Source organism: Scomber scombrus, chromosome 19 (genome assembly GCF_963691925.1).
Source record: "Scomber scombrus chromosome 19, fScoSco1.1, whole genome shotgun sequence".
Classification (NCBI taxonomy): Eukaryota; Metazoa; Chordata; class Actinopteri; order Scombriformes; family Scombridae; genus Scomber; species Scomber scombrus.
Window position 1 is genome coordinate 18,432,660 of NC_084988.1, and position 27,826 is coordinate 18,460,485.

A 27,826-nucleotide genomic window follows, 5' to 3' on the forward strand; every position below is an offset into this window, starting at 1 on the left:
TCTATAATGCCATCCTGTGTTCACATGAGAACAATTTTTTGTTTCCCAAGAAACAAAAAAGCCCTCATATTTACAGTCCATGTAGTTTCAAATGACTCAGTTTATCAATGAGATGCATGATCACTGAGCGCACAAGGTGATGAGTCTCAATTGTGATGATCTATTCATAATTCTCTGGAGTATATCTTAAATAGATGGTTTATACTAACTGAATAAACTGTTGAAGAATCGACTTTTAGGAGCCTCTCCATAGCAACAGACTCCAACATTACCTGATCATGCCAGTGTTTTTCTTTCTCCCCTCTTATGAATCTGAAGCACAATCCCGAGGTAAGCCACAGCAGGAGACAGAGCTGCCACTCATCTGCCAAACCCTGAAGGGGAAAGAGTATTTCCATCTCAAGCTCTGACACTTGTGACCCAGAGACGGGAGCCCACAGGGCCACAGGGATCATTCCAGACAGCAGCTGTGCATCATGACAATGAATGTATGCCCTGCAGTTAACCATAGGCATGCAAGCTGCTCATCAGTTGAAGATGAGAGGTTTCAATTAGTTCAAAAGGATGATGTTTAAATCTTTATTTATAGCTTAATGATCGTGGGACAAGGGGATGTTCTGTGAGTGGGGTTCATGCTTGAGAAAGGCCTTTTTTTATGTGCAGTTTTTAAAAAATATACACATATTTTTATATAACATATTTAGGCTATGTGTTGATATCGTAGCATTAAATAATAGCCGTATTGTTGTTTACTTTGTAGGCTAGTAGTTGGTAGCTGTCTTCAAGCTATGTTGCCTAAAATTCAGTGTTTGTCACAATATATTAAATATACTAAGATTTGGTGGTGACTTCTGTAGTTTCAGAGTTGAGAAATGTCGCCATCTCCTGTCTGTAAAGCATAATTACATCAACAATAAACGTCTCTTCAAGGGCAACATAAAAACCCGCCTACCACCATTTGATTGGTTGAGGTCAAAAATCTTGCATGCCCATTGGATACGCGGACGTCAATTAAATGACGAATAGGGAAACGTAAGAGAGGAAAACGGTACTGGTGAGAAACGTGGGTTAACTCTTGTATATTATCTGCTTTGTGTTCTCAATGTGCTCTGTATGCAGTTTGTTTTCATGGTTTTTAGAAGCAATGTTGAAGTGTTCTGTCTAAATTCACAGCCCGCTAATGTTAAAGACATTAGGACTACAAGCTAACGTTAGCTGCAAATGCTAACGACTGTGCCTGTTGACAGTGTCACTGCTCAATTTAAATGGCTCTTACAAATGAGTTTAAAGTATTTATCCCACATTGAACTTGCTTGACTGCCTCCTGCCTGATTCATTAACGTCACCGTATTATCCAGCCAATGTCACTTATGTGCAGTAGTGATTAAATTAAGCTGTAATGTTCCTCACTGAAAAGTAGATTGACTGCTTCAAACACTTAAAAGGTAAAACATATTTAACATGGCCGTGTTTTCAAATTGTGATATGATAGAGTAGATATTGCAGATTTTGTCTAGTTATGTTGGGCATTTAGTTTTCTGTTATAACACCACTAGGTGGGGCAAGAGCTCCTTTTATGAGACACTGACATTACATCGATAAAGACAGCTTTTCACTACACACTATCACTTCAGCTTTCAGGCAGGACATTGAAAATCGATCCCAAGAACTGATAAGGAAGTAATTGGAATCAATAACAGTTTGCCAGAAAAGACAGAAATCCATATATTAAGACTGTGCTTTACCATGAACAAGAATATTGTTGAGTTTGCCAGTAAAAATAAATCCAATTCAGTCACAGTTGTAAAGGCACATTGCCATTCAGTTCAGTACAAAAGGTCACTCCTGACCTTACATACTTTTATATCAACTTCTTTGACACTTTTACTGACAGGTTATTATGACCAGTGTGATCTCAGTATCATTACCCCGTATTGACCTTTTCAGTAGTTTTAGACATTTATTCCTCCTAGCCTCTGAATTGCTCTGCTGCCGAGGAGACTTATCAATCATAACTTCTATTACCTTGTGTGTTTGTGTTTGTTTCACAGTGTACATTTGAACCATGGCTGCCTCAGGGAAACTGGCGTCTTTCCGCCTGCCTCCCATGCCTACTGTCAGTGAGCTGATAAAGCTGTACAACCTGCGAGCTGAGAAACACCTGTCCCAGAACTTTCTGTTGGACATGAAGCTCACAGGTTAGTCTTACGGCTCCACTCTTTTCTTTCTCTTCCTCTTGCTCTATCTGCATTGCACCAATACCTGCTACCTGCTATTCCTTGTTACTGTGTCCACACTGACTCGTGAGGACATGATGTGTTTTTTCCAGTGCACTTGGTTGCACAGCTCCACATAGCCTTGTTTCTAAGCATCGAAACTGACAGGCTTTTCTGTATGGGTAAGGTTGGGTAGATCTCCTGCTAATGTGAATGGAGCGACTCAATTGTTTGCAGCCCTTGCGGAGCTCCCGCCTTAATATAATTATCAGTGATGCAGTGCAGGTCTGATGTGCTCTCTTGTCCTTGGACAAGGTGACTGTTAGATTAATGCATCTCATCTTTATCACACATAGGCAGACAGGTAGTCCTACATCACACACTATTAATCTCAATTTAGATACCCAAGACTGATGAAGAGGATGGTGTAATATGATGCATGAGTTCAGCTAAGTTAGTTTATAATTCACCGTTGTATGTGAAAATATCAGTGGAAAACATTCATGGAATTGAACTGGTCATCCATCTCCATCTTTGCAGACAAATTAGTGCGTCAGGCTGGCAGTTTGAAGGATGCCCATGTGTACGAGGTGGGTCCTGGGCCCGGGGGCTTGACCCGTTCCATCCTGAACGCTGGTGCGAAAGAGGCGATTGTGGTAGAGAAGGATTCACGCTTCATCCCTGGGCTAAAGGTAAACTGAGCAGCCACACTGATGGATCACAAAATTAGCACCAGCCACCAGCCAGGTAAGATATGCTGGTGGCTGGTAGATTTGCTTTACTCACCAGCCAAAATAACAGTGGTATTCTATTGAGGGGCTGGTATAATTTGAACACTCACTAGCCATTTGGCCGGTGGATAAAAAAAAAAATTAACTTTGCGCCCTGGACATTGAGGTCGCCTTAATATCAATGTGTAAGATTCTCAAGGTCATTGGGTAATTCAGGAGAAAACACCTTCGCTTCTCAGTTGAATTAAATCAGTTCATCTGTTTTCAAGAGCAGCATCATTAACCACCTAGAAAGTGAATGATGACCATGTAGTTTTTTACTGAATACTCATTCATTTTTTCTAATTTAATGTTGCGTCACCTCTATTTCCACAGCTGTTGTCTGAGGCAGCACCAGGCAGGTTGAGGATTGTCCATGGTGACATACTTACCTACAGAATGGACAGAGGATTCCTACAAAATATCTCTAAGCCATGGGAGGAAGGTGAGAAGATGTAATTGTACAAGCTGTCGTTTAAATGGTGGTTAGAGCGTAGTGAATCCATGTGATCAAATGGTGTATGTGGCTCTACAGATCCACCAGACCTTCACATCATAGGGAACCTACCATTTAGTGTCTCAACCCCCCTCATCATCAAGTGGCTGGAGAGTATGTCCAACAGAACAGGGCCCTTCAACTACGGACGCACCCGACTCACGCTCACTTTTCAGAGAGAGGTCGCAGAGGTGCGTAAACACTGCTTCATGGTCTCAGTCTTCAGGATGTGTGTTTGTCAAGACTCCAAGTGGGAAAACCAACCTTTCAAAATGACATTTCAGTTGAGTTAAAAGACCTGTGAAAGTTGAACAAATCGTAAAGAATCCTGAGCATGAAGTCTACTCCTGATTTCACATTCCTCTTGTGCTGTGCAATCACAAATGTAAAAATAATATTGTGTAATGAATGGCTAATTTTTTTAAGATTAAATATTGATTTCTTGATCTATTATTTATCACAATATGAGACTAAAATAAAAAACGATACAATATATTTTTCATTTAGGCCAGCCAGATCATTCAGAGCAGGATCAAATGACGGTTGCTTCATTTAAAACATTAGGATAAATAGCCTAAATATATTAATACTAATTATGTTTCAGTTTGGTGTTTTTATCTCATACGTTTACTAGTTTGGTTACTACCAAGAGCAACATTATATGACCTCAACAAGTAACTTTGTCTTACTTAATATGTATTAGTGAGTACTAACTTGTAGTACTTGTGCTGTCCATACAGAGGTTGACAGCCAGCACAGGGAGCAAACAGAGGAGCCGTCTGTCCGTCATGGCTCAGTATCTCTGCACAGTCCGCAACTGTTTTACCATCCCTGGCCGGGCCTTCGTCCCCAAACCAGAGGTAAGGAGTTAACTTTGATTTAATATGATCATGGAAATAATGAAAAGCAATTAGTCAGCGTGTTGAAGCTTAATAAAGCAATGTTGGAGCAGGGGTTTAGATGTTTTTTGTTTGTGTTAGCCGAAGATAGTTTCATATTTTGTTCCTGTGACAGTTTAATTAAAAAGATAATCTGGGCTTCACTTCAACATGTGATGGACTGCTTGAGCTGAATTTTTTTGCTGACTTTTGGAGTGCACTGGCAAGAGCTATATTATTACTGTCTGTTCACAATCTTCTTCTTTTTCCTTTTCCTCTCGTCGCCTACACATAAAAACCCACAAACATCCTCTGGGAGTTTGTTGAGATTTCAACTTTCAGAACACATTTAGTGAAATCATGAAATGTTAAGAAAGTTCGATGTTGATTTCAATCTTTAATACCAGTGTTGGCAGTCAGGAGACCGCAGCAGATGGACACATTACTATTTCACGGTTCTTACTGTGGGACAGCAGCAGTACCTCGACCTCCTCACATCTCCTGGTCCCTGCTCCTCCTCCGGTCCCATGTTCCCCTCATAGTCCCTCATCATGTCACCATCACTCATCCCTCCCTCACTCTCTTTGCTTCAAGGCTTCATTAAGCCTGTGTTGAATCAGTGTTGTCTCTGTTCTGTCTTTGGACCCTTTCTAGGTTGTAATGATGCCTGGTGGGTATTTGAGATGTAGCACCATCACACTGCGCCTTGTAATGAGGGCCTAGTTCTTTTTTAGGCCCAATTTCATCTCCCTGCATCTTTTAGCCCGTGTGCGTGTATCAGTGGTGAAAGAAAGACGTTCACGCTTACATAACAAGGGTTTTTTTTATTTTCAGGGTGAGGATTTATAGTAGGACTAGGGGGCGCATTAAAAAATAAAAGTACTGCTGCAAAATTTGAAATGTCAGCGCTGGCTAATAGACAGCTCCACCGAGATATACTTTGAGATTACAGTATCGCGAGTCTTATGAAAGACTCAGGAGCTCCCTTACATCCTCATACAAATGAACCCATGTTTTCCTTTTCCTGAATTAAAGGATAGGTGTTAGGTTGATGTCTGAGATGGACTATTGGTCCCTTGAGGATGTCGTGGCTCTTTAGGAGACCAACTATAGGTAAATATTTAATCTCCTATGAGGAGTAAAATGCAGCAGAGTAAATGGGATCAGTGCTGATTGTCCATTCTCTTAGAAGAGATGGCTCCCAATGATTATTTCATCACACTCAGCTGCCTTTCTGTGAATTTTTTTCCTTTTCCTCTCCAGTGTCTTATTTTTGTGTGTATGTCAAAACTGTAGCTTAATGGATTTCGGCGTGCTTGTCTGTGTTGAGAAGGTCCACACGTGTGCGCATGTAAATGTGTTATGCATGTGGTATGTATGCAAGTGAGCAGAATGGACCTCACACTGCATGCATGCTCTGCAGATGAATCAGCGCCTCCCACATTCCCAGAAAGGCCATCTATCCCCACTAAATGTTTTAATGGGCACTTGGTAGAATTGATATCATTAGGAGAGATGATGGCTGTTTGATGAGCAGGCCTCTTGCTGCTGGTGTCCTATAAAAGATCAGAGAGTACAGACAGTGCATTAATGCTATCATACTCTGCATTGTGCACCCCCCCCCCCCCCTTTTTTTTTTTCTTTTTTTTTTACCAGTCTGTCATGTAGTATTATTCATAAAAGCTCTATGGCTCTGCATTGTTTACTGCTTCATGCCAGGGTAATTATGCAGAACTGCCTGGACAATAAAAATGTCCTGTCTGATTTACAGGACATCATCAAAGGCTGGTAGTAGCAGAGTGTTGAGGTTCTGACATACAGGACTTCTGGCTAAAAGCAATGGTTTGTCTCTAAATATTACTATATATATATATATATATATATATATATATATATATATATATATATATATATATATATATATATATATATATATATATATATATGAGAGAGGCGAGGCGAGTAACTGTGTGTGTGTGTAGGTGTGTGTGTGTGTGACTGTGCCATACCTATAGCCAATAAATCAGCTCAGCAGTTTAATTGTTGGTATTATCTTGTTCCCTCTAAAGCTTTGGGATCACTGATTGTGTTAATGAAGAGGGATTGTTTAAATTGAAACACAACCAGGCTTTCCCTTTGTCTGCTCCGGGCACATCTTTGTCACATCTGAACCTCAGGCTGTTTGTTTTGCTGTGAGTGACTGAGACATGTCTATTCTGGAATAGCTCAGCTCAATCATATATTGATGAGATATTTCTCTATTTATGAGTATTTCTGTCAAAAAATGGTACTAGTTTGTCAGCTGCTTTAAAGCCCCCCTCCATTCACACACACACACACACACACACACACACACACACACACACACGCACACACACGCACACACACACACACCGTACACACACACACACACACACACACACACACCGCTAATGGCATTTGTTATACACTACAAAACACGTAGCAGCAGGTGCTATAATACACATATGGCAATTAGTGAAGTGTTAAAAGCGTCTGAAGTGGCTTGATATTGTGTAATCAAACAAAACGAACCACAGAAAAAGCAATGAAATTACTGAACCTTTTCTAAATAGCCACGATGAGAAAAAGCATCAAATAAAGGCAGGGGGCAGGGGAAGGGGACATGAAGGGATGATTTGAACCTGTAGGAGCTAACCAATGTAGGTTAATGGGATAATGATAAAGGAAATGTTGAATCCATTTTGCATTAGCAGCTGTTGGGGCCGGTATTGACGCGGGGTGGGCAGAAAAGCTCTTATCCTCGCTGTTTAATCTGCCTGTCTTGTTCTTCTCGCCCGCGGACAGCACCTCACTTGTGTCACATTGAGTGACTGAGATTGTCCTTGAAGGTTTCCGAGAGCAGCAATTGGCTGCTTTGATGGTGTTCCCCCAGGCTCAGTGTGCCCTAGGTCTGTCCTACCACAGATCACACCTGCCTCCCCATCCTTATTAGTCACACTCCTCCTGTTAATTCTCACATAGACAGGCAGATTGAGCGATCTTTAAATTGCTTCTGTCATTCACAGCTAGAAATATATCTGAAAGAACTCTTTTTTTTTTTTTGAAGTAGCTGTTTGAGATTATAGACAGCAGACAGCTTCTCTGCTGTTGCTTTAGTGATTAATATGCATTTCTAATTTATATTCTGGTCAGGGGTCAAGGAGGACCATCAAGGCATCTGCGTCTTCAACACGGAGATCCAGTCACATAGATTCCTCTCCACTGCCTCTTGACGTAGAAAATAGCTGATTTGCAAAGAGTAAAGAGCGTGTGTTGACTTGCATATTTCTCTCTTCTCCTGCCTCTCTACTTCCTGGAATGTAATTAAAATCAACTTCTGTCCGTCACAGACAGTCCTATAAGTCTGGAGGTGGATGCTCCATCACGAACAACCTGCTGTCATCTTCTGTAGAGCTCCTACAGGCTTCCACATTAAACCTACCTAACAACTGCTTTATTCATTAGAAAAGGGGAGGAAGGCAAAGTGGAGGGATGAGCAGGGATCACAGGCAAGGACTAGAGATGATATGAAATAGAGACTGATAACATATAAAAGAAAATAAGAAGAGGGAAAAATTGATTGATATCTACATTGAGGTGAAACTGGACTGAAATCCCAGTTAGATAAAAGAATAAATTATGAAAAAGAAGAGACAATTATTAAGTGAATGGAAAGCGAGCGATACTGTAAATGGACTATATATGATATAGAGAATGAAGCAAACGCTGAGAAAAGGATGTAAATTCAGCAAAACCTCCCATACACTAGTAGAGAGTGCTAGAAGACAGATTCATGACAGAGATCGATCTGGAAGTAGAGTGAGGCATACCTCCAGCAGATGGTTGTCTGGGCCCGTCGTCAGCCCTCTCTGAGTAATGGCCACATCAGCCATCACCCACCAACTAACTGAGCCTCACAGGAGGAGAGCCCTACAGATGTTCGCCTTGTACACAATCATCTACCAAGACCACGGGCCAGATGAGCAGAGCCTAAATTAAATTTGTTAATGCTGCATTGAACATCCATTATGGCTGGCAGTTGTCAGATAGAGTTTGGACTCAGGCAGTAAATCCAGCAGATACATGCATCTAAATGATATTTTTTGGCTGATATAAAAAATATATCTTTTTGGTTTTCTCTTACACTAAGCTGTCATCTGGTGTTTTAAGTATCAAAAATAATGATGTCCTTTTGAATTCAAGGGTGTGTTTTAGTGTTGAAAGTGACCCACCTCACTCCAGAGTAATTCAGCAGCAGCCATAGTGATTGATATCGTTGCTGTGACCCGAAGCGGCCCAGCACTTGCCTCAAAACTAAGAGAGAGAATCGACTCAGAGGGGCTGCACTGCTTCTTCACCTCCCTCCACATACTCTCACTACAGGCACACAATTTATCCAGGCCTATTCCTATCTCGTAAACGGGGTCAAATGTGGTACCAGGAGTATCGGGGGAAAGTTATTCCAATGACACGTGCAAGCACGGTAAACGCCTGAAGGCTTTTGTCTCAATATATCACAGACGGAAGGTAAAGAAAAACTAAAAATACTCTCCTCCCTTCTCTCTCTCCTTAAACAAAATGCAGAGGTTGGCAGAGCTGGCTTGTGAACATCTCCAGAGATCTGCTGCTCCTCCTAACAAGAAACTGTGCCGGGGTTCGCTCAGAGTCAGCGTTCAGTGTTTAGCTAATTCAGCTTTGTTTAGTTAGTGAGCATGCCAAGAGTACATGCAGGTATTTTGAAGAATAATACTGAAACTGGCTGCACACTAAGGGGAGAAGGTCAGTGCCAAATAAGTATGTCACCAGACCACAACGGGAAGCATCAATCTATAAGCTATTAACTCCAAGGATTGGTTGAGTGTTTCACTTTAAACTGCATGCACTGTGATTTCATGACTTCATTTCAGGCTTTGTAGAGAGACTGAAGTTGTAGGTTGGATTTAGCGAATGTGTTGATTCAGATCCAAGCTGAAAAAAGTAATGTTTGTTTCAATTAAATATTTCAAAATGTACATGCATTTGTGAAAGTATACTGCAGACCAAGGGTGTAGGTTTGGTTTTAACTGCTTTGGACATTTTTTGTTGGACGGCTAAAATAATTGTGTGTGTGTGTGTGTGTGTGTGTGTGTGTGTGTGTGTGTGTGTGTGTGTGTGTGTGTGTGTGTGTGTGTGTGTGTGTGTGTGTGTGTGTGTGTGTGTGTGTGTGTGTGTGTGTGTGTGTGTGTGTGTGTGTGTGTGTGTGTGTGTGTGTGTGTGTGTGTGTGTGTGTGTGTGTGTGTGTGTGTGTGTGTGGTACTTGCCCTCTTTCTCTTTCATAAGCACATACACACATACAGAGCCTGACTCTGCAAAATGTTTACTCTACTGAATATGCATACACTGACTTGCCTGAAACCTGACTAGTATCGTGAGTTTTTCTCAGATTTTTACATTTTATTTTGTTGACAGACTACTTCACTATAAATCTAAAACCAAAATTAATATTTAAAAATAACACATCGTAGACTGTCACAATGAATGTTACAATGAAATAAATGTGTAGAAGCCTGTAAGTAATGTGCTGCTCTGTAACTCACTTGTGTAAGGTTTTCAAACCTCACCTGATATTCTGTCCTGCTTTCAGTTTGTGGATTTTGTCGACACTACTCGAGAGTATTATGACAAAGCCACTGTGATGCTCAAACCTGCCTTTAAATCATCTCAAAAACTTCTATTTGATGCTCCTGACAGGATTTCCATAATAAGATGATGACAGTCTTAAAGAGATCGGTTGTACAGGCTGTGGCTAATTTAGCTTATTAATAATTTTCATGTCTTAATGACACATATGCAATAATAACTTTGCTCTTGATCCACTAATGAAAATAGGAGAGATGTTGTTAAATAGTAAATATTTCTCAAGATGAATGTTTGTATTGATTACAGAAAAATTCTTAATAACTAAGCTCAGCTCTTACTGACACTTTGGTTCTTCTTTAAAAGGGACCACATGTCTGAGCATCAACACCTAACACCTGAAATTAAACTGAATATCAAATGATCTTAGATTTGTCCAGTGAAGTTCTTTTTCAATTCTGTAACATTTGGGATGTTCAAACTATAAATTCTAACTGCTTCAGATTCTCTACCTCATCCACTAGCCACTAGCCTCCCTCACCTTCAGCTTACCGAACACTCCCAGCCACGCGCTTCGCCCCGTGCTCTAATCTGAAATATTAAAAGGGCCTCCTGTGAACTGTCAGAGTGTATTGTTTTCCTACAAACGCTCCTTTTGTCATCTCCGTAGCTTTTACTGCCTTTCTCAGCAGTTTACTGCGCAGCCAAGGTCATTGCTATTATTCCCCCAGCTTCACACGAGCTACTGGTACCAGCGTAGAGCAGCTCCTAACAAAGGAAGGTCATTCTCTCTCAGCGTTGATGACCACATTATATCTCCAGCATGAACCTTCATGAGCATAACGCCTGTTTAAAACCAAGAGCCGCACATTAAGTATGGTGACATACAAGAGCAATTTAGCGCCCGCTGTGTTATATAGCAATATGGTGAATGTTAATGGTAATTTGGTGAGCGATGGCTCGACATCTCCTTAACACGCTCTGATATCTGTCTCGCTCTTTTCTGCCTGCAAGCCTGACTGGTGATGGTGGTGACTCTCTTTGTGGGTAGCCATCGCCTCATTATCTTCCACATCTCCCATTTCTTTTTTCTCCGGTTGATCTTTGGAAAGGTTATTCGCTGGTCATGAAGGTCAGTAAAATAATCTGGGAATTTGACGTGGCAGGGAAGTTCAAAGGAAAGCCTGACGCATGATTAACCCTTGCCTGGAAATTGACATGTGCTCACCTCCCCTCATCTAAGCTCACATTCTAGATCTGTCATAGCGGCAACTCGGGGTGAAAGCCTTTGATGGAAAATGTAGGTTAAATACACAGAGGAGCAGATCTTATTAGCGTTTCCCCACGAGAGGAGTAGTTATTTGATCTGAACTCTTGTTGCATAACCAAGAGTGGGAGAATGAGAGAGAGAGCCTTGAATAATCCATGTTTGTTTCAGGAAAGCACATTTCTCACTCAGTGTGCGACTAGGCTCCAATCAGCTGTAATGAGAGGCCAGATTCTCTTGGAAAGTAACTATTTAATAAGCGCTCCGTCTGAAGTGTATACTGTGGGCTATGGGACACGGATATTAAAGTTGAAGAACAAGCTGTGCAGTATTCTCATATGAAACATGTTCTGCTCAAGGCTAACGATATCTTCATGCAGAAAGCTGTGCAAAGGTTGATAATGCAGAGCACAAGTTTTTGTAGTTTTCTACATCTGTGCATTTCTCTTTTTATAATAGCCTTATTCCCAGTTATTATTTCGTATTTCTTTTTTTTCATGAAGTTAATTTGGTGAAAGACATTTGCATAATAGTATGTTTAATGTACTCGCTCCTTCCTTATGTCATTTTCGTTGTTTAATGTGTTTGCATGTGTGAAGTTTCTCCGATTGAGTGATTCATGTTAGTGATAAAATGTAATCGTCATCTGTTTGGCCGTCAGGTGAATGTATGTCTCACACACAAAAACAAATATACAACAGACTTTTATCATCATAGTAACAAAATCAAAAGCACTGAATTTTTTTTCCCTTTAAAGATTATTTTATTTATTGGACAGTGGGTGGTGAAGAGGCAGACAGGAAACATGGGAGAGAGAGAGAGATGTGTATGACATGTAATAAAGATCTGGCTGGAATTGAACCAGGGATATTGTGCGGCATGTGCAGAAACCATCGAATACTGGGGTGCTCCATCATTCATTTCTTTAAGTGGTTAAACTAAATAAGGCAGATGGAATCCACCAGCTGTTTTTACTCCGCCCATATGATTACATACCGTCAGCAGCTAGGTAGTCTTCATGTTGTCATAAAACTCCTGACTTTGTGTCAGATGAAGTGGAAAACTGAGATAACTCTGCTTCCCTGAAACTCCCAGAGATGCTTTTTCATTCATGTATTAGCTTAGACTGTCATCTCAATAAGGAATGACTGGAAGTGCTTGGGTGTAATATGAAAGAAAGAATTCCTTCTTTTTTTTTGAAAACCCATTTGCGCACAGTGATGTTTTATAGATGTGTATTTTAGTTGGACTGATACTGCTGTATTCCTGGGCGCTGCATACAAGCAGCCTGCCTGCCTACACTCAGCACAGCCTGTACCATCCAACAATCTGTACATTTGGCAGGAAGATGAACGCTATCTTCGTACTTATCGGCCACACACATGAAAACACACATGAGACAACATACAGTAGGCGTGTTGCTTTCACAAAATAGTTTTATTGGTAAAAAATAGAACTACTTGCACAAGCACATTGAGACAACTGTATCAGAACTTGTGAACTGTTCATCATCACAAATATGCTCTGGCAAAGTAAGAAGTGCTAAAGCATCCACAAAAATAAGCTGCAATTATCAAAATGATAATACAACGTCTTGGTACAGTATATGCAGGAGAGTTGTAACTCTTTAGACTTTTAGGACCTAGTCACTTTGCACTCTGGCCATTTATAAGCTTATGAAATAGCGTGCTGATGATCAAGCTGCACAGCCACAAAAAAAGAGAAATCTCTAGCTCCTATTTCCCTGCTGAATCCTATCGACCGAAACGAATCATTCCCTCTTTTTTTTTTTCTTCCTTTTTCCAGAGTGCCAGTTGTGTTATGTATTTGTACTGGTCCAGGGAGCTTGAAATGCTCAGCCATTTGAAACAAACTGCTGTCAAATAACATAACACAAGCAAAGGTGCATTTGCGTAGTCTTCTTATAAAGAAGATATGGTATGAACATGGTATTGTATCTTATATTGAAACAATCCGAGGGAATCCTGATCCCTCAGTTCAAACAAACACCTTAAAAGCCTAGATACTTTTGTACAGCTCTCACAGACTTACAGTGGACCAAAAATTCCTGAAACAAAACTTTTTTTTTTATTATTTAAAAAACACCACACTCCAGTATTCCCGGTAAAACACTCATGTCTATTAAAGTCTTGCTGTGCTGTGGGAAATGAGGAATAAAGAGGATTTAAAATAACCCTTGAAAGCTGCACTGGCCTGTACACAAGCATCTAGTTGACTTGAGACTTAGTCTGGCAGAACAAATCACAAATCCATAAAACATTTGCTAATGTATAATTCATGTACAAACAACGCAATAAAAAAATAAGCAGAAAGAACTCCAGATAGTATTAAAATGTGTCACCATGAGACGATTTGGCACATTCTCGAAACACATAACGTGTCAGTATTAGTTGATGACATGGCACATTCTTTACTCTGTTTATTGCATTGGTTATGGTGCCTGGGCAGTGAGTTATTGTCAGGAGGTAAGCTCTCTTGGCTATAGTCTGTGCTGGGCAAGATGGTTAAGTCGGGGTGAGGCAGAAACCTGGGACCAGAGGGCTGCCAGGACCGGCAGTGGTGCCCACAGAGATGCCCGTGGCGTCCCGGCAGCAGCCTGCAGGTGGCGAGCTGGGCTTAGCCATCTGCTCTCCCCCAGGAAGCTGCATGTTTATGAGACAGAGGGAGAAAATGTGCAATTCTATACATCACTGCCAAGGCCTGTCTGGAACACGAAAAACAATATTCCTCCAGTCCTCCTCCCTCAGAAAAAGAGTAGACACACTATGAAACATGACTGTGAAAGCGTAACAGCGCCACTGACATATGAGTGGGTGGGAGTTTTGTTTATGTGTGCCTGCTGCCATGCATGTGTGTGCGCGTGCATGTGTGTGTGTATATGTGTGCGTGTGCTGGACAGCCATGCTTTCAACATGCATCAGCACTCTCTTGTCAGCGATCACATCCATGTGACATGTGACACAAGCACAGGGTGGTGGGTAAAATGAGAAGAGACTGACAGGTAGGAAAGAGAGGAATGGTGGCGTAGACAAGCGGCTGTTATTTAAGACATCAAGACCTTCCGCAGGTGCAGACTGGTAACATATGCACATTGCTGATGCACTTGTAAAACAAGTCACATATGGAGAATGACGCAAACCTTTTTTAGCAGCCTGACACAAAGCCACCCAGTCGACCATGACTGAAGAAGCTTCTCCCTCGCTGCTTCGTTTTTACTTCTTTTGCCACTGCACCATTAAACATCTCTTTATGCCCGTGAAAGTAGTTGCATGGTTAAGACACCATAGCGGTGGACGGTAAAAAACAGCATTTTCTATTTTGAAAAAAAGCAACCAAAAAAAAACAAAAAACATAAAAACAACCTCTGCGCGCATAACACAGATGCTGCCCCCTGTCACTGGCTAATAAAAGGGATTAGTCAGAGAAGCGTGAGCAGAGGCTGTGATTAAAGCTTGTGGAACCTCAGCAAGACAAAAAAAGATGTCCCCCTAAACAACTTCAAATCACTGACTGACATGCACCAATCACCAGACAATAAAGATAATTGAATGCCGAAATTCTGTTTCCATGGCAGTGCGGAGGAGGATGGCAGGAGTGAATAGCACATGCAAAGAACCGGCGTGTCTGAGTGTTTACTGTGTACATAAAGACACACATGAGCATGTGTAAGTGTGTGGGTGCGCATGTCCGAGGGCGTGCTGGTGTTTGTGCTGTAGATGGGTAGATGGATCAGGATGGGTAGCCGCTACTTACTGACAGGTTGTTTTTGTTTGGATGGGAATATGATAACAGCCTATCAGACAATCCACTCTGCTGAAGGATTGAATATCTATTAGTTTTCTCCATCTCTCTTATATTTCCACCCCGCGGAGAAAGAGAAGCAGGCATCTGTTTGTCTGCATTTTCTGTCTCACATCCAGCCCAGCAGCCCACGTCTACTCCTCCTGACAGTCCTCTTTGAACAGTTACAGCAGGGTAATGTTTCTACAGCTTTTCAGGCACAGGCATATTGTGTGGCTATGTCTCAGTCATCTACCAGGCATTCCGCTGTATTAATACACAGACAGGCTCCACACAGCATGCTTTAGAGGCAAAATATCAACGTCATTCTAGTAGCTAACAAAAATATGACAATTCATCTCAATTCCACGTAGCATTCTAGTGGATAAGTATACGAAAAACGACGATGGCTTGCTATGAAAGGGCTTCCACCTAATGCTTTCAGGCATTATATTGCCTATTTTGTCAAATGGGAGGGTTCCAAACGATTGTAAATAGCAGCTAAATGATTGCTTTTTTCTTTCAATTCAAACCTTTGGCGAGGAAGAAAATCTACACGGAAGGCTTCCTTATTTGCTTAATCCATTCCCCAGGGAACTCTTTCTGTGATTTACTGATGAAGGATGTCTGCATTTGGTTAGCGGCTTCCTTCGATTCTGCAGCACCTCATCTTGGCTCCTTGCACATTCACAGTTTGTTCCAAGGCGCTGCTTCAGGAATACCTCCACTGTTTGTGCTTGCAGAACAGAAAAAAGAGGAGCAAAGATACAAGAGAAGGGAAAAATGAATTCAAAGTTGTTGCCCTCCTCTCTCATTTTTTCTCCACCTCTATCTGGAGTAGAGCCTAGTGTCTAGCATAAGCCGTGATGGTTTCCCCTCAGGCTTCTCTCCCTTAAGCTGAAGCATACACAGCGCTGCTTTATTACACATAGTCCTGCAGGCTGTAGCCAGTCTTATTGTCTAATGGGGAGAGAGAGCAGTACTGGTGCTGGAGCTCCTGCTGCTGAAGCAGCTGTTGCTGCTGCTGCTGTAGCAGCAATTTGTCAGGGGGTGGGAGCAGGACCAGGTCCTGGGGGCCATGCCTCTTCCCCGAGCAGGACATGCAGAAGATGGACCCCCCCATTAAGAGGAATCCTGCCGAAACAAAGGCCACGTACACAGCACCCCCAGGCTCAAACTTATTGCTCTCGGGCACACTGGAGTCCAGGAAGTTGGTGATGACCTCGTTGGTAAACCAGGAAGCAGGCACCAGACACAGAAAGCCTGCAGCGACAAAGCAGCCACCACTGGCAATCGCAGCATGCCGTTTGGAGCGCCGTCCGCCTCCCCAACGTGTGCATTTGAGTCCCAGGGATGCAAGGCAGAGGCCCATGGCAGCCAGTACGCAGCACAGGACCATGGTGGTACGGGCAGTCTGCAAGTACGCAGGTAGTGAAAGCACTGAATATTTAAGCGTGCAACTGAACATCCCTGTGCTGTACCATGTACAGTCCATCCACAGTCCCTGCATCTGGGAGATCGCTGTGATGATGTTGGAGCCCACATCTGCGCTGACCTTCCAGTTGGGCAGCAGAGTGGCTACCATGGCACCCATGATGCCCAATAGTGCCAGGACAAATCCAAATATCTGCATGCCTGTGGATGCCATGCTCCTTTTTCGAGTCGATGCCGTTGCCGCCTCACCCCTCGTCCTCGCCAGGCAGCATTCACCCAGCACCAGCCAGGCTCGTCGACCCCACTGCCCAGCCGCCTCTCTCCCCTCCCTTGGTGGTTCACCAGCTGCCAGTCAAATCCTCAGTTCCTCAGCTCCTCAGCTGCGGCTCCACTAGACTGGAGGGGAGAGACGAAAATGAGAAATTGAACTGAGTGGGTCCCCTTGCACTCCCTCCTTCTTTCTCTCCTCATTCACCTCACACAAGCACAGACTTTTCTGGCTGGAAACAAAGGACAGCATGAGACACAGCAATACAGGAGAGGAGGGGAGGGGGGGGGCTTGCTCTGGCTGACTATAGGTAAGCAAAACACAGGGAGTTGTTGTGCATGTGTGCATTTTCTAAGTGCTGCCTTGCTGCTCCTTCGCCTCAGCGGAGCCCTATAGAGCTGTTATTGGAGAGGGAGAAATGAGTTTCTGGTATTTGCAATACTCAATAGCTATGTGGACTTAAAGCTGCAGTGCCCTCAACCTACTCACACACTGTATTTTCTATCAATTTGGCTTCACTGCTGTTTACCTAATAAACTGAGCCCTTCTTTTTAATAGTTATACAACGTTATACTAAGATAGAGTACCAGTTATAATTAAGTCAGTCACTATAATATAACTTTCTTAATGTAGATACAGTTTTGATTTATTATCATCATTATGTCGGACTTGTTTGCCGGCGCATCGCGGTCTTTTAATCTTAACAGATCGCTCGCTCTCGCTTTAAATACATCATCTGGAGGCTCAGGCTAAGTGTTTCTTGTTGTTTTATGTTCCGAGAAGCAACACAAGCGATGTTAGAATAAATCCCTTACCCCGGCTGGTGCAGAGCTGACAGTGACGCGTCACGTTGTTCGCAGTGATTCCTGTAAACACACACAGTCACACACTGAAAGGCAAATTCAGCCCGGACCGCGGGTCCATTCAAGTCATCCATTTCCTTAGCAACAGTGTATGAGAGAGGACATCCTGGCTCTACGGACCACACAGGCTCGGCCGGAGCCTGAGAGAAATAACCGTACTGCGCTCTCTCTCTCTCTCTCTCTTGCTCTTTCTCTCTCCCTTTCTCTCTCTCTCTCTCTCTCCTCGCCGGTTTGTGCGGCGTGTGTGTGTCTGCCCCGCAACTTCAAAACCGTCAACACCTCACGCTGCTATTTTACTACCGTCACCTGCTCCTTTCGTGTCCACAACCGACGTTTTCACCGTTAACAGTAATGGACAGTGTTGTTTGTCTTCAGCAACACTTAACTCTGTTACTTTAACGCTAGTCTACTTATTGCTTTCTCTTCTTCATAAGTGTTTACCGTTAACGGTAGCCTATAGCTAGTGGTGTTCAACCCATGAAATCCGTTTTGTTCCACTGCGAATAATCTAAATATAATTTCCTCATTTTCATTTAAAAAAACTCGCTGTCTGACAATCTGAATTCTAATTGGACTTGACTCGGATGATAACCTACTCAGTGCATTGTGTGTATCTTTCTAGCAAAAATGTCTGAGCTCCTCTAATTAATCCACAGAGATTTGTCTATGAACCGTTTTTATTGGGACTACTTTCTGCCAAAGAAATAGTTCCTTTCAACAGTTGCTTTATTCTGGGGGATAATCATTATTTATCCAGAAAAATTGACTCTTGGGATAACATGGAAATACAATAATATAAAAAAATATGCCATTACACAATTTTATGCCGTCCTTTAATGATGTGAAATTAACTAAAATCACTCACCTAACATAATGTGAACACATGATGACGTTCTGCAGGAATTTACCGCTCATGTGATAAACTGCTGAAAGAGACTAACACTATCTGTGTGTTTATTCTGGAAGGAGAAAACTCCTCTTGCCGTGTAATTTAAACTAACAAATTAAAATTGAATCCATCCAATTTTTTCACTGAACTGCTTTGTAATGCAATACTGCTGTTGTTAAAAGATAAGAAACTGCCACGATGCAATATCTAGATAAGATTTCCAAACATAGCCCGACTACACAACTGGGAGCTGTAATCTTATTTAAACAGAATAAAAACCTGCTATCATTATGACCAGATGAGCTGGTCAGAATTGTGTTTTAAGAAGCTCTGTTTGTTTATGTCATGGTCTTGAGGCCAGAGGAGCATGTGCACCCCACCATGTCAAAAACTGACCCTCCCCAAGGCATCATCTTCATCAGGCGTCAGTCAGCAGGAGGCTAAAACTCACAGCTGCTCCCCTGTCTCTAGCCTGTCTTTCCTCTGCTTCCTGTAGAGGACATACAACAAGCGAGGGAGTGGCTAGGACGGCCTTGATTCATGAATGACAAAGAGGACAAAATGAGAGAGAGGGGGGAAAAACTAATAGGCCTGATACCCTTGGAAACGCAGATGTGTGTTGCTATTATTTTGCTGCATGGGCAAATCAGCAAAAACAGTCAGCTGTGGGAAATTATTTTGCCATCCCCCTACTACAGCTTTACAACCAGGCATTGACCACAGTGATGTGCTACCATTACTTGTAGAAAGGCTGGTAGCAATTGATTTGTTTAGCTATTGATCTGTTTGTTTAATATGGCCCAGTGCTCCCTACAGCCCCATTGTTTTTGCCGTAAAGTACCCCTAAGAGACCCTTCTTCTTAAAATGAGATCTGGCCAGCTCGCAGGAATGGTGCACACCACATTACCTCCAGTGTGATGTTAGTGTCGAAAGTCAATGCTACATTTGCCAGGCTCTTCGTGGGATACCGCTGCAGCAGGAAGAGGATTTTTCTGCAGACACACTACAGTATGGCGTGTGTGACCTGTCTCCTTGTAACAGATGAGATCCTAAGTGCTGATGCTGGTGTTGTTCTGTGGGATATAAGATAAATAAATAAATAGATCATAGAGGGAATGCATGAAAGGGGAGAAAAAAATGGAAGGAGAGAAGAGCAAAATGTAGTTAACGTATACTGAGTGAGTGCAGATGTGTGACGTTGTGATGTGTGAAGATATTGCTGGCTATTATGAGCGTGGTTCCCTTTATTTTATCACCTCACAGCAGAGCTCTCTAGCCTTTCTGCAGCATAGCTCTGAGGCACAGCCGGACCAGCCACGCTCCTTTTTGCCCACATGAGGGGCTTTTATCGTTCAATTTGCATTTCCCTCTTTTATGTCCTCCCTTGCGTAATTGGTTTTCGTGCTCATCGTCTTGCAAAGGCAGTTTGTTCACGGCAGGGACATGCAAGGTGTCGTGAGAGAGCTGTGATGTCGCTGTCAATGCAATCTTGTTGTGTCACAGGGCCTGGGTCCAGTTTCACCATACATAATATGTGTAAACCTATTTAAGGCAGAAGACTTTCGAACATGTTACGAAATTACCGGCATTGCCTGGAATAACGAGTCTGTTTTGTTAACTCGACGAAGCCTCAACTCCCAAGTGCACCATGTGGAATAGCATTTATGAGTTTTTACGTACCCCACCAAAACTATTTTCCCATGTTGTCCTTGTTTGCTCTTCTGCTGGTCTGCAATATAATTCCACATTTTTGCAAAAACTATGAGCTTTTCTATGACGAAAGCATCTCTCCAGGGAGCTGATCCTGTCAGAGACTAGGGCAACAGCCTTAGTTGTCTTGTGTTTGTGTGTGTGTGCCCTGGGCGATTCCATGGGAAGTACACTGGGCTGCCTTTACAGGAAGCCAAAGCCCTTCCTCTCCAACCCCTCAAGCAACTTCAGCTTCGTATATTCAGCGCCATTGACTGCTGCCTTCTCCTCCTTGAGAGGCTTTCTCCCTCCACTGATGTAATGGAGGTTGTCTTCTGAAGGTATTGTCATGATTAATGCAGCTCTTCCCCTTTGGTCGCAGGATCTCTGTGAGCTTTTCTCCCTTGTATTCCCCGGCTGTATATAGCTTTCATCCATCTCCCTGCTTTTTCCCAGAACCTGCCATTATGTAAGCACAAGTGTTGGTGGTTCAGGTATAGCGCGGTGTCTGGTGCCCCGGGGCCCCTGCCATCTCATCTTGGTTACGCTTAGAGGGACATGACAAATTACTGCTCACATGCCATTGGCCAAGAGCTCACTACGAAAGAGACATTGGAGGTGGAAGTGGAAAGGGGAGCTGGAGAACCATAGGGCAAATTCTGGGGTAATGGAGTTCCCTACTGAGCTTTGGGAAGGTCAAACAGATGAAATATGGTAATGCAGAAGTGTGTTAATATGGATGTGTGACTATTGTGCTGAAGTGGGTCAGAAAAGGTCTTGAATTGCTGACAAAAAGCAGACGTTTGACTTTTAAATAGTGATCTTTTATATTTTGCCCTTTTCAACCACTCTATCAGGGGAATCTTCAGTGTAAGGCTGAGTTTTTGCATTATATAGAGATGCAAGGTTTCAGTGTTGGTTTATCAGATCATTTATTATACCATATGTAAGGGGAGAATCAGGTTCAAAGTATATGTAAATGTTTGAAGTCTTTGTTTTCGGAACCTCTGATCAAATTAGGCGGATTTCAGAGTCAGAGCTAGAGGAATTTCCATGAGCTATAGATGGTTACATAACAATTTAATTTGGAGGCCAAATTAGTGGTAATGATTCACTTGTTTTTCCTGTTCTATACGATGGTGTGCACAAGCCTACAAGAAGTGACTACAATCAGACCAGCTTCAGACTCGGTCCGCCTCATATGTATGATCCCCACTGTCACCTTTGTAAAGAGCGAGGGAGAGATGAAGGTTGTCAGATAGGGTCAATATAAGTCAGTCTGCAACCCCAGCTCAGGATCTCCCAGCAGATGCAAAGTATTTTCGGGGTTTGGGGGGAGGGGTGGGTGAGCAAAGGCATGTTCATGGCATCTCAGCGGAGGGCCCAGGTGACGGTGCATGATTTAGGATGGAGTTTCCTTGCATGTTGAGGTTATCAGGGGAAGGATTAATGGCAGGGAGCGGGATATATTACAGTGGTGCTACCTAGTGAAGCCGTGTAGCAAGGCCATACATAAATCATAGCAGCAAAGTGACTTGGACAAGCTGATGGCTGAAATGCTGCTGCCTGTATAGTCCCAATATCGACTTTTCCCCTTGCTCCTCTCTTAAATCATGAAGTGCGGAATATAAATGGCCTAATTATTCCAGCAGAGAGTGAAATTAAAGACATTCCTTTTTATTGCTTCTCCCAAACAGATGGTGGTATGATCTTGCATCACCAAAGCTTTGGTAGAAGCGTTTTGTTTTTTCCGGTTTAAAATCCCAACCAAAAAAATCCCTCCACACTGATTTGACAGGTGGAGGAATTGATTTTCATTATACAAGACTCAGTTCGAAACCAAATGATACAGCCACAGCTCCCAGTGCCCTTGACAACACCTGCCACATGGCCTTTGTATATGGATTATCTGAACTAGGAGGTTAGTGTATTAGTAATAGACTTATCAAGAAGAAACCAAGGCTTGTACTGCCTTTACAAATGAACTATGAAGCCGTGGTACATTTTCAGACTGTGTCAAACATGACAAAAATCACTATTAATCGTTAGATTTTACTTAACAGCTCTGCAGTACACGCACTTACAGCTTGAACTCATAACATCCCTCCTTCGTACACGTAATGCAGAACCTAGGGAGCCTGAAGCTTTTCTCTGCACGTAGCTTACAGGGCTGTTGAGACAAACAGTCTCCTCCACCACCGTTCTGTTAAACGCCACTGCGGCAGAAAGCTCAGCAGAAGCCAGCCATCTTAGAACTACACAGGGATCTATAGATCTGATTAGAGATATCGCTGAGGTTTACAAGTGGTGCCGAATGCCTACGCAGTTTGTTCACTGAAAGAGGGGAATCTAAACATCTCATTAGAAATCATTAGAGTCCTTGGACCGCTTTAGTTTTCCTCATGTAATTATCAACGCCAGCCCCCAGCCCGGGAAAAGCAAAAGGCAGCTGTGAATGAGAGTGAGTCACACAGTCTAGAAATACAAGCTTCAAGGATGCACGAGGAGCTCCGCAGGGCATGTAGTCTCAACAGGAGGGTTGTTGAGCTGAATTAGATGTCCTGATATTGTACCTCTTTGTATGTGTTTGCACGATTAAAAGGCGGAGAATGTCTGTGGGTATGTGGTGTTTTTTTTTGGGGGGGGGGGGTTTGTGCATGTTTGTCTTTTATATATTATTATGACTAATACAGCTGATTAATCTCCTCCCATTGTCAGTCTGCTCAACCAGTCAGAGTACAGTCCTTCTCAGTGCTCCCTCACTAGGCTAATACCAACTATGGAAAGTCAGACAGGCGACTGCTCTGCTCTGCTGCCCACTGTCTGGCTGCGCCATTGGTCCAAACATAGCTGAGTATACACTCAATTGTGTGGGAGCCTAAGCTAAAGGCCTTTTTTTCTGCTGCAAACGCACAGATCCAGAAATTCTGAAATTGTCTTTTAATGTAGTTTGGTTCCTTTGATCTCAACGTGGTTTTCAGAAGATAAATAGAGTATATGATCCATTTCCCTGAGAACAAGTAATTGGAGAGTGTGTGTGCGTTTGTGTGTGTGCGGATGTATATGTGCCTGAAAGTTAAAGAGAGAGTGATCTGAGAGCGAGAGAGCAAGGCTCTGCTGAGTCTGGCACGATTACTTCACCAGTGTGTCATGTCAGCTTAGGGCTGACACAGGAGGGATCGAGAGGCAGCAGCTATTGAGGAGCTACAGCCACAGTTCACACCACCACCACCACCACCACCACCACCACCACCAGTCCTCTACTTCATACTACATTTACATTTTTACATTTTTGTCATTTGTCATTTATCCAAAGTGAGGCAAGACAAAAGAGTTTCAAGTTGCTGACCAGGTACAAGTGCAATGAAAAAGAGAAGTTACAAGTTGTTGGAAGTAGTCCAGCTCACAAGAAACAACAAGAAAATGGCAGTGCTGAGTTTTCAGGCATTTCTTTAATGCAGTAAGGGAGTCAGCAGACTATGTGGAGCTGGGTAGCTCATTCCATCATCACAGAACCACAAAGTAGAAGAGTCTGGATCATGATTTCGTACCAGGCAGTGATGGTTTTTACCATGACCTTCAAGCCTTATTGATTCCCATCTCAAAATGCAATCAGTTGAGCTTTAAAAAGTGAAGGTATAGTGAGAACAGGTTTGTTGCTTTCACTGTTCAATGAAGTCACAGTACCAATGTTGTATGAGTCTCATGGAGCAGTGAGCTCTGTGGCAGCCCAGCACACCCACCACTGGATCTATATATGTTTATGCTCCATTGGATTCACCCTCAGTGGAAACTGTGGTGCTGGATAGACAAAGACAGCATGATGAAGGGAAGAGTGCTCCAGTGAGTCAGGCTTGTAGGTATTAAGAAACTCAGAGGTGATGCAGCGACAGGAGGAGAGACAGGAAAGAAAGAGAGAGGCTCAGTTTCTATGGTCCATCGCACAGGTGTTACTGTGGCAACTGGAACCGGCTTGCCAGCCAGCCATGCTGCGTCATCTTCTTTTCTGCCTTCCCTCTTTTTCTTTTATCCCAGTGTGTTGATCCCTCTACCTCTCTCTCTCTCTTTGTCCATCTTTGTATCTCTCTTGCCATTTGTCACTCTTTCTCTTCAGCGGTTTTTTTTTCTCCACACTTTGCATTCTGCTCTCTCTTCACACTTACCTGCTTTTTCTAGCCACTTTTCACCCTTCATTCCCATGAGCACACTTCACTGCAATCCTATGTTAAGGCCTGTGTTAACCCCCTGCTGTTCGGATTTTCTTGTGCTGCCTGTGTAGGTGGACGTAGGAGTATTACACTTCACCCCTCTGGTTCAGCCCCAGATCCAACAGCCCTTCAAGCTGGTAGAGAAAGTCGTCAGGAACATTTTCCAGTTCCGCAGGAAGCACTGCCATAAAGGAATAGAGTAAGTACTATTACACAACTTGATGTGTATGCTTTACATTTTTCATTCTCTCTTGTCTGACAGCGCTGTCGCCATCTCATCATTAATTACAATGGTTTTTGATTTGCTTTTCTTTCCATCACACTCCACTCTGACAAATAAAAGACAACTTTCAAGGCTTCTCTAACCGAACGCTGAACATTCGAACAACATCAGAGATCTGTTTAAATCCACTAGTTACTAACCCACACGCCCACATGCATGTTCACGCTGCCCATCGCCCCCGTGCCTGTTAGAAATCTGTATGTAGGCCCGGATAACAAAAGAACACTGGCTGTGTGAAAGAGAGCAGCAATTATGAGTCATTGAGGTGGCATAGGAAGACAAGGCAGCATATTTTATGTAACTGCAGTGGGTTGGCGGCAACAGCACCAAACTGGAGAGGAGCTGAAGCGCCTAAAAAGCATCTGTACTGCAGAGTGTGTTGAATTGGCCATTTCTCGCTAACGTGCAGAGAAAGAACATCTTAGACTTGGAAAAATGCTTTTTAAAGGAAAGGGCTGCCTCTCTGCGTCGAATATTCTGCAGATCCTTTCAGGGTGAAAGCCAAAAAAACTAAGTGAAAATTGGAAATTCAAATTATAGCTGTGTGTCTGTGAGTATTTTCTTCTTGTGTCAGAATGTAACATCCCTTCACTGTTTAGCATGGCAGTCGAACAAATTAACAATTCATGAGCAGTTCTAGCCCTTTGTGTGATTTCAATTAACTTCACAGATTTGAAATAATTGCTGAGGGATAATTTCTTGCTGTTTGAACTTTATAATGCCATTAAACTTGCATGATCATTAAGATATCAAAGCGACCTGAGCGTAGGAATCTGTGCTATCATTTCTTCACTTCTTCTCTCCCCCCCCAGAAAGTTGTTCCCTGAGGCTTGCCGTGCTAAGCTGACACAGGAGATGATGCAGAAGGCAGATGTGGACCCCACTCTGCGCCCTACAGAACTCACTATACCCCAAATAAAAGCGTTAGTGGATGCCTATGCTCATATATGCAACCATGAACCCAATTTCCTCAACTACGAGTTCAGAGAAGAGCTCCAACTGAAGAACCTCTCTAAGCAAAGAAACATGCCAATGGACGCTTTTATGGACACGCCAGCCAGCACACAACCAAGCTCTCAGCAACCCTGCTGAAACAAAAAAGCACAGAAACCAAGAGAAGCCCACTAATAGCCTCTGTTAGCACAGAGAGACAACAGACTGCTCTTAGCCTTGACATTTCCACCTGGCATAAGCATGCATTTTTAAAACGTCTTTCCCTGCACGCAGGGGCAATACCGTAGGTAACTTGGTATACATAAAATCCTGGGACAGAAACAAGAACTAACGGAGGACATAAAGGTCCTGGATGGGTTGGTTCATCTCCAAGACTTCATTCCAGGATAGACAACTCAAAGTAGAATTATGTGTTTTTTTTGTGGAGGAATGACAAAAGCATGTTAGTAACTCACAAATAGCTCTTTAAAATGAGTATTGGTTCATAATGCTCGGCTGAGTCCTCTCTTTATGTCCCAGTTCTTACTTCAGATCCAGCTCGCACCTTGTCCTGTGGGACCTGAAACAGAAGTCAGTGTTTTCAGGGTGATTTAGAGAATGGGAACAACATGGCAGCACCATATCCAAGCCACTTTTCCCTTCCACTATGTATTGCTTAGTCACTTGGGAGACAGAGCTTAAAGGGAGGAGAAAAGTGGTGTGAATTTTTCAGCTTAAGAAAGGTATGTTAAAGGAGAAGGAGCACACTGTGAATGCTTCTATTATTATGTTTTGATCGTGAGATGTTGTAAGCTTTGTTGTTGCTACCACTGTATATATTTATCTAAAGGCTTTGGATTCTAAATGATCTGTTGGATCTTCAACTAGCAAAGAATAATTAAATACTAACATCTTGTGTTATTTGTGTTTGATTTGAATAAGAAATATCAATGGAAATATTGAAGTTGTCATCCATATTCACTATATTTCTTACATAATGTAATATATGTGGCATGTATGTTAAGTCAATTTGATCCTGATTGTAGTATTTAAGGTTTTATATCGACAAAAGCGTTAAAATTCATCTGTCAATACTTGAACACATTATCGCCAACAGAACATTTCAAGGCTGTTTGTTGCCAGTGTGACAGATGGTGTGCTAGGCTTGGCTTGCCAGGGAGAGAATTCACTCAGTTTTGATGATTGGTGAGTGTTAATCTCCAACCACAATCAGGCGTTTCATCTAAAGATAGGTAAGCAGTACTGCTACTTTGGCAGCCAAGGTGCTGTCTGTTATAAATACAAATCAGTCATGCCATAGAAACATGTTGTGGTTTTTGTGTTATGATAAGTTTTAATTTTTTGGTAGATTATAGTGCAAATATGCAGAGATTGGTGGATATGAACTGAGGTCACACATAGGAGGGGAGGTAATTAGCCACTTATGCAAAACACCTGTGAGGTTTCAGTGCATTTCTTCACTGAAACCTCACAGGTGAAGATGTTAAATTATTTGGCTAGCACAGTTGTTTGTGTGGGCTATATTATACATTTTATCCCTAAGAAGGGAACTACTGACACTGAGAAAAGAGTGGGCTGATGCCAAGACAGAAGAGGCCTAAAGGTTACTTTTTCTGCCAGTGATCCTACGTCCAGCCCTGCAGCCATCGGTGAGTCAAATCTTCACATAATCACATCAAACAGGCTGTCGTGTCGTGTTCTTTTTTTAAATTGTAAAAACAGTTTTCCCATACTTAAACCATCTTCTAAATGAGCTTTTCCATTAATACAATATTCATACCAGAAATGTAGTAGTTACTGAAACACAGGTACGTGACCAGGGCCACAGGAATTTAGAAATGTTTTCCTCATATTCTCTGCTAATTTGACTGTTATAGACAGATTTTACAGTTGTCTAAATGCTGCTGTAAAGCCCCCACAATAATTCTGGTGGAATCTTACAGTATTCAATGTTTTTGGTCGAAATTGTCATGTTTAAGAGTTTTGAATTTAGTTAAGCAACAAGTATAATACCCTCTGAAATGTAGTGAATAAATATCTAAATTAAGTACAAGCTCATTTTCCACCACTGTTAGCATACTGTTGCATAACAGATTTTGTGGAAGCCTGCAGTATGTAGTCAGACAACTGTGATGCTAAGAGGTGTCCAGACTAAAGAGGGGAGATTGTGGT

At 42.5% G+C, this 27,826-nt stretch overlaps 2 protein-coding genes across 2 annotated transcripts; one reads left to right on the top strand and one right to left on the bottom strand.

Annotated features, from left to right (window-relative positions):
• Positions 1–1,020: 1,020 nt before the first annotated feature.
• On the top strand, positions 1,021–26,549 carry tfb1m (transcription factor B1, mitochondrial). The gene is made up of 8 exons (XM_062440269.1): positions 1,021–1,063; positions 2,052–2,198; positions 2,757–2,908; positions 3,323–3,431; positions 3,522–3,673; positions 4,223–4,342; positions 24,489–24,616; positions 25,513–26,549. The coding sequence occupies exons 2-8, from the start codon at positions 2,066–2,068 to the stop codon at positions 25,790–25,792; spliced, it is 1,074 nt and encodes a 357-aa protein (XP_062296253.1). The 5' UTR covers positions 1,021–1,063; positions 2,052–2,065; the 3' UTR covers positions 25,793–26,549.
• Positions 15,988–16,821, bottom strand: LOC134000788 (claudin-20). The gene has a single exon (XM_062440270.1). It carries the CDS (start codon positions 16,711–16,713, stop codon positions 15,988–15,990), a length of 726 nt encoding a protein of 241 aa, XP_062296254.1. The 5' UTR covers positions 16,714–16,821.
• Positions 26,550–27,826: the final 1,277 nt, after the last annotated feature.

Excerpts from the sequence above, each read along its gene's own strand:
- tfb1m (XM_062440269.1), top strand. The coding sequence starts at position 2,066 with ATGGCTGCCTCAGGGAAACTGGCGTCTTTCCGCCTGCCTCCCATGCCT. Across the intron at positions 3,674-4,222 it reads TTCAGAGAGAGGTCGCAGAG|AGGTTGACAGCCAGCACAGG; the intron begins GTGCGTAAACAC and ends CTGTCCATACAG. Across the intron at positions 4,343-24,488 it reads CCTTCGTCCCCAAACCAGAG|GTGGACGTAGGAGTATTACA; the intron begins GTAAGGAGTTAA and ends CTGCCTGTGTAG.
- LOC134000788 (XM_062440270.1), bottom strand. The coding sequence starts at position 16,713 with ATGGCATCCACAGGCATGCAGATATTTGGATTTGTCCTGGCACTATTG.